The sequence below is a fragment of the Lottia gigantea genome (genome assembly GCF_000327385.1).
Source record: "Lottia gigantea unplaced genomic scaffold LOTGIsca_163, whole genome shotgun sequence".
Lineage (NCBI taxonomy): Eukaryota > Metazoa > Mollusca > Gastropoda > Lottiidae > Lottia > Lottia gigantea.
In genome coordinates, this window is record NW_008708015.1 from 311,927 (window position 1) to 315,771 (window position 3,845).

A 3,845-nucleotide genomic window follows, 5' to 3' on the forward strand; every position below is an offset into this window, starting at 1 on the left:
TNTCAGACACGATCTCTTCAGGAGCTTCAGATTCAATTGTGATCTCTTCTTTGAAGGTTTCCTCAGTCTCTGGTTGAGTCTCTTCAGGACCTTCAGAGGTAATTGTAACCTCTTCTTTGAAGGTTTTCTCAACCTCTGGTTGAATCTCTTCGGGTTCTTCGGGAGCAACAGTGACCTCTTCTTTGAAGGTTTCTTCAACCTCTGGTTGAGTTTCTTCAGGACCTTCAGAGGTAATTGTAACCTCTTCTTTGAAGGTTTCTTCAACTTGAGGCTTAATCTCTTCAGGGCCTTCAGAAACTATTGTGATTTCTTCTTTGTAGGTTTCTTCCACTTCTGGTTGAGTTTCTTCAGGGCCTTCAGAAGCTATTGTGATCTCTTCTTTGAAGGTTTCTTCAACTTCTGGTTGAGTTTCTTCAGGGCCTTCAGAAACTATTGTGATCTCTTCTTTGAAGGTTTCTTCAACTTCTGGTTGAGTCTCTTCAGGACCTTCAGAAGCAACAGTGACATCTTCTTTGAAGATTTCCTCAACTTCTGGTTGAGCTTCCACTGTTTCTCGAGTTTCCTCGATGATTTCGTCAGTTGGTCTTCCAACTTCAACAACTATTTCTTTAGGTTTATCTTCTGTTGGAATTTCTCTGTCAACTTCCTCAGTAATGACTGATTTCTGAATTGTTTCTTTTGTTTCTTCAACAATTTCTTGAGAAGGAGCCATGATTTCAACCTCAGTAGTTTCCGAGGGTTTCTCTTCCTCAGGGACCTCTTCTTGATCAACTGTAATCTGTTCAGTAACAGTTTCTGTAATTGTCTCTTCAGTGACGACTTGAGTATCTTCAGGAATAGTCAACTGGATCTCCTCTGGAACTGGTTTCTCCTTTGTAGCTATGGTTACCTCCTCTTTGTGAAGCTCAGTTTCTGTGACTTCATCAGGAGTTTCCTCGCTTTCAATGACAATCTCCTCTTTATGTGTCTCAGTCTCCTGAACATCCAGCTCAGAAATCTCTTCTTCTGGTTTATCTGACTTGACAGAAATGTCCAACTGAACTTCTTCAGTGTCTGGTTTCTCTTTGGGAGATATAACAATCTCTTCTTTATGAATCTCAGTTTCAGACACGATCTCTTCAGGAGCTTCAGAATCAATTGTGATCTCTTCTTTGAAGGTTTCCTCAGTCTCTGGTTGAGTCTCTACAGGACCTTCAGAGGTAATTGTAACCTCTTCTTTGAAGGTTTCCTCAACCTCTGGTTGAATCTCTTCGGGTTCTTCAGGAGCAACAGTGACCTCTTCTTTGAAGGTTTCTACAACCTCTGGTTGAGTTTCTTCAGGACCTTCAGTGGTAATTGTAACCTCTTCTTTGAAGGTTTCTTCAACTTGAGGCTTAATCTCTTCAGGGCCTTCAGAAACTATTGTGATCTCTTCTTTGTAGGTTTCTTCCACTTCTGGTTGAGTCTCTTCAGGACCTTCAGAGGTAATTGTAACCTCTTCTTTGAAAGTTTCTTCAAGTTCTGGTTGAGTCTCTTCGGGACCTTCAGGAGCAACAGTGACCTCTTCTTTGAAGGTTTCTTCAACCTCTGGTTGAGTCTCTTCAGGACCTTCAGAGGTAATTGTAACCTCTTCTTTGAAGGTTTCCTCAACCTCTGGTTGAATCTCTTCGGGTTCTTCAGGAGCAACAGTGACCTCTTCTGGGTGTGCTTCCACTGTTTCTCGAGTTTCCTCGATGATTTCGTCAGTTGGTCTTCCAACTTCAACAACTATTTCTTTAGGTTTATCTTCTTTTGGAATTTCTCTGTCAACTTCCTCAGTAATGACTGATTTCTGAATTGTTTCTTTTGTTTCTTCAACAATTTCTTGAGAAGGAGCCATGATTTCAACCTCAGTAGTTTCCGAGGGTTTGTCTTCCTCAGGGACCTCTTCTTGATCAACTGTAATCTGTTCAGTAACAGTTTCTGTAATTGTCTCTTCAGTGACGACTTGAGTATCTTCAGGAATAGTCAACTGGATCTCCTCTGGAACTGGTTTCTCCTTTGGAGCTATGGTTATCTCCTCTTTGTGAAGCTCAGTTTCTGTGACTTCATCAGGAGTTTCCTCTGCTTCAATGACAATCTCCTCTTTATGTGTCTCAGTCTCCTGAACATCCAGCTCAGAAATCTCTTCTTCTGGTTTATCTGACTTGACAGAAATGTCCAACTGAACTTCTTCAGTGTCTGGTTTCTCTTTGGGAGATATAACAATCTCTTCTTTATGAATCTCAGTTTCAGACACGATCTCTTCAGGAGCTTCAGAATCAATTGTGATCTCTTCTTTGAAGGTTTCCTCAGTCTCTGGTTGAGTCTCTTCAGGACCTTCAGAGGTAATTGTAACCTCTTCTTTGAAGGTTTCTTCAACTTCTGGTTGAATCTCTTCGGGTTCTTCGGGAGCAACAGTGACCTCTTCTTTGAAGGTTTCTTCAACCTCTGGTTGAGTTTCTTCAGGACCTTCAGTGGTAATTGTAACCTCCTCTTTGAAGGTTTCTTCAACTTCAGGCTTAATCTCTTCAGGGCCTTCAGAAACTATTGTGATCTCTTCTTTGAAGGTTTCTTCAACTTCTGGTTGAGTCTCTTCAGGACCTTCAGAAGCAACAGTGACATCTTCTTTGAAGATTTCCTCAACTTCTGGTTGAGCTTCCACTGTTTCTCGAGTTTCCTCGATGATTTCGTCAGTTGGTCTTCCAACTTCAACAACTATTTCTTTAGGTTTATCTTCTGTTGGAATTTCTCTGTCAACTTCCTCAGTAATGACTGATTTCTGAATTGTTTCTTTTGTTTCTTCAACAATTTCTTGAGAAGGAGCCATGATTTCAACCTCAGTAGTTTCCGACGGTTTGTCTTCCTCAGGGACCTCTTCTTGATCAACTGTAATCTGTTCAGTAACAGTTTCTGTAATTGTCTCTTCAGTGACGACTTGAGTATCTTCAGGAATAGTCAACTGGATCTCCTCTGGAACTGGTTTCTCTTTTGGAGCTATGGTTATCTCCTCTCTGTGAAGCTCAGTTTCTGTGACTTCATCGGGAGTTTCCTCTGGTTCAATGACAATCTCCTCTTTATGTGTCTCAGTCTCCTGAACATCCAGTTCAGAAATCTCTTCTTCTGGTTTATCTGACTTGACAGAAATGTCCAACTGAACTTCTTCAGTGTCTGGTTTCTCTTTGGGAGATATAACAATCTCTTCTTTATGAATCTCAGTTTCAGACACGATCTCTTCAGGAGCTTCAGAATCAATTGTGATCTCTTCTTTGAAGGTTTCCTCAGTCTCTGGTTGAGTCTCTTCAGGACCTTCAGAGGTAATTGTAACCTCTTCTTTGAAGGTTTCCTCAACCTCTGGTTGAATCTCTTCGGGTTCTTCGGGAGCAACAGTGACCTCTTCTTTGAAGGTTTCTTCAACCTCTGGTTGAGTTTCTTCAGGACCTTCAGAGGTAATTGTAACCTCTTCTTTGAAGGTTTCTTCAACTTGAGGCTTAATCTCTTCAGGGCCTTCAGAAACTATTGTGATCTCTTCTTTGAAGGTTTCTTCAACTTCTGGTTGAGTCTCTTCAGGGCCTTCAGAAACAACAGTGATCTCTTCTTTGAAGGTTTCTTCAACTTCTGGTTGAGTCTCTTCAGGGCCTTCAGAAACAACAGTGATCTCTTCTTTGAAGGTTTCTTCAACCTCTGGTTGAGTCTCTTCAGGACCTTCAGAAACAACAGTGACCTCTTCTTTGAAGGTTTCTTCAACTTCTGGTTGAGTGTCTTCAGGACCTTCAGAAACAACAGTGACCTCTTCTTTGAAGGTTTCTTCAACTTCTGGTGAGTCTCTTCGGGACCGTCAGAAGCAA

The 3,845-nt window shown here is 41.5% G+C and overlaps 2 protein-coding genes across 2 annotated transcripts in view; both read right to left on the reverse strand.

Annotated features, from left to right (window-relative positions):
• Nucleotides 1-712, reverse strand: part of LOTGIDRAFT_141531 (hypothetical protein) — a gene marked incomplete at both ends in the record, with an annotated part of 2,090 nt that extends 1,378 nt beyond the window's left edge. The window contains one exon of the mRNA XM_009051311.1: nucleotides 110-712. Coding sequence (XP_009049559.1) covers nucleotides 110-712 — 603 coding nt within the window. The remainder of the gene's footprint in view (nucleotides 1-109) is intronic.
• Nucleotides 713-889: 177 nt separating this feature from the next.
• On the reverse strand, nucleotides 890-1,657 carry LOTGIDRAFT_84568 (hypothetical protein; the record flags this gene model as incomplete). Its single annotated transcript, XM_009051286.1, has 1 exon — nucleotides 890-1,657. A coding segment is annotated over one exon (768 nt), but the record flags the coding sequence as incomplete, so codon positions are not given.
• Between the last annotated feature and the right edge of the window lie 2,188 nt (nucleotides 1,658-3,845).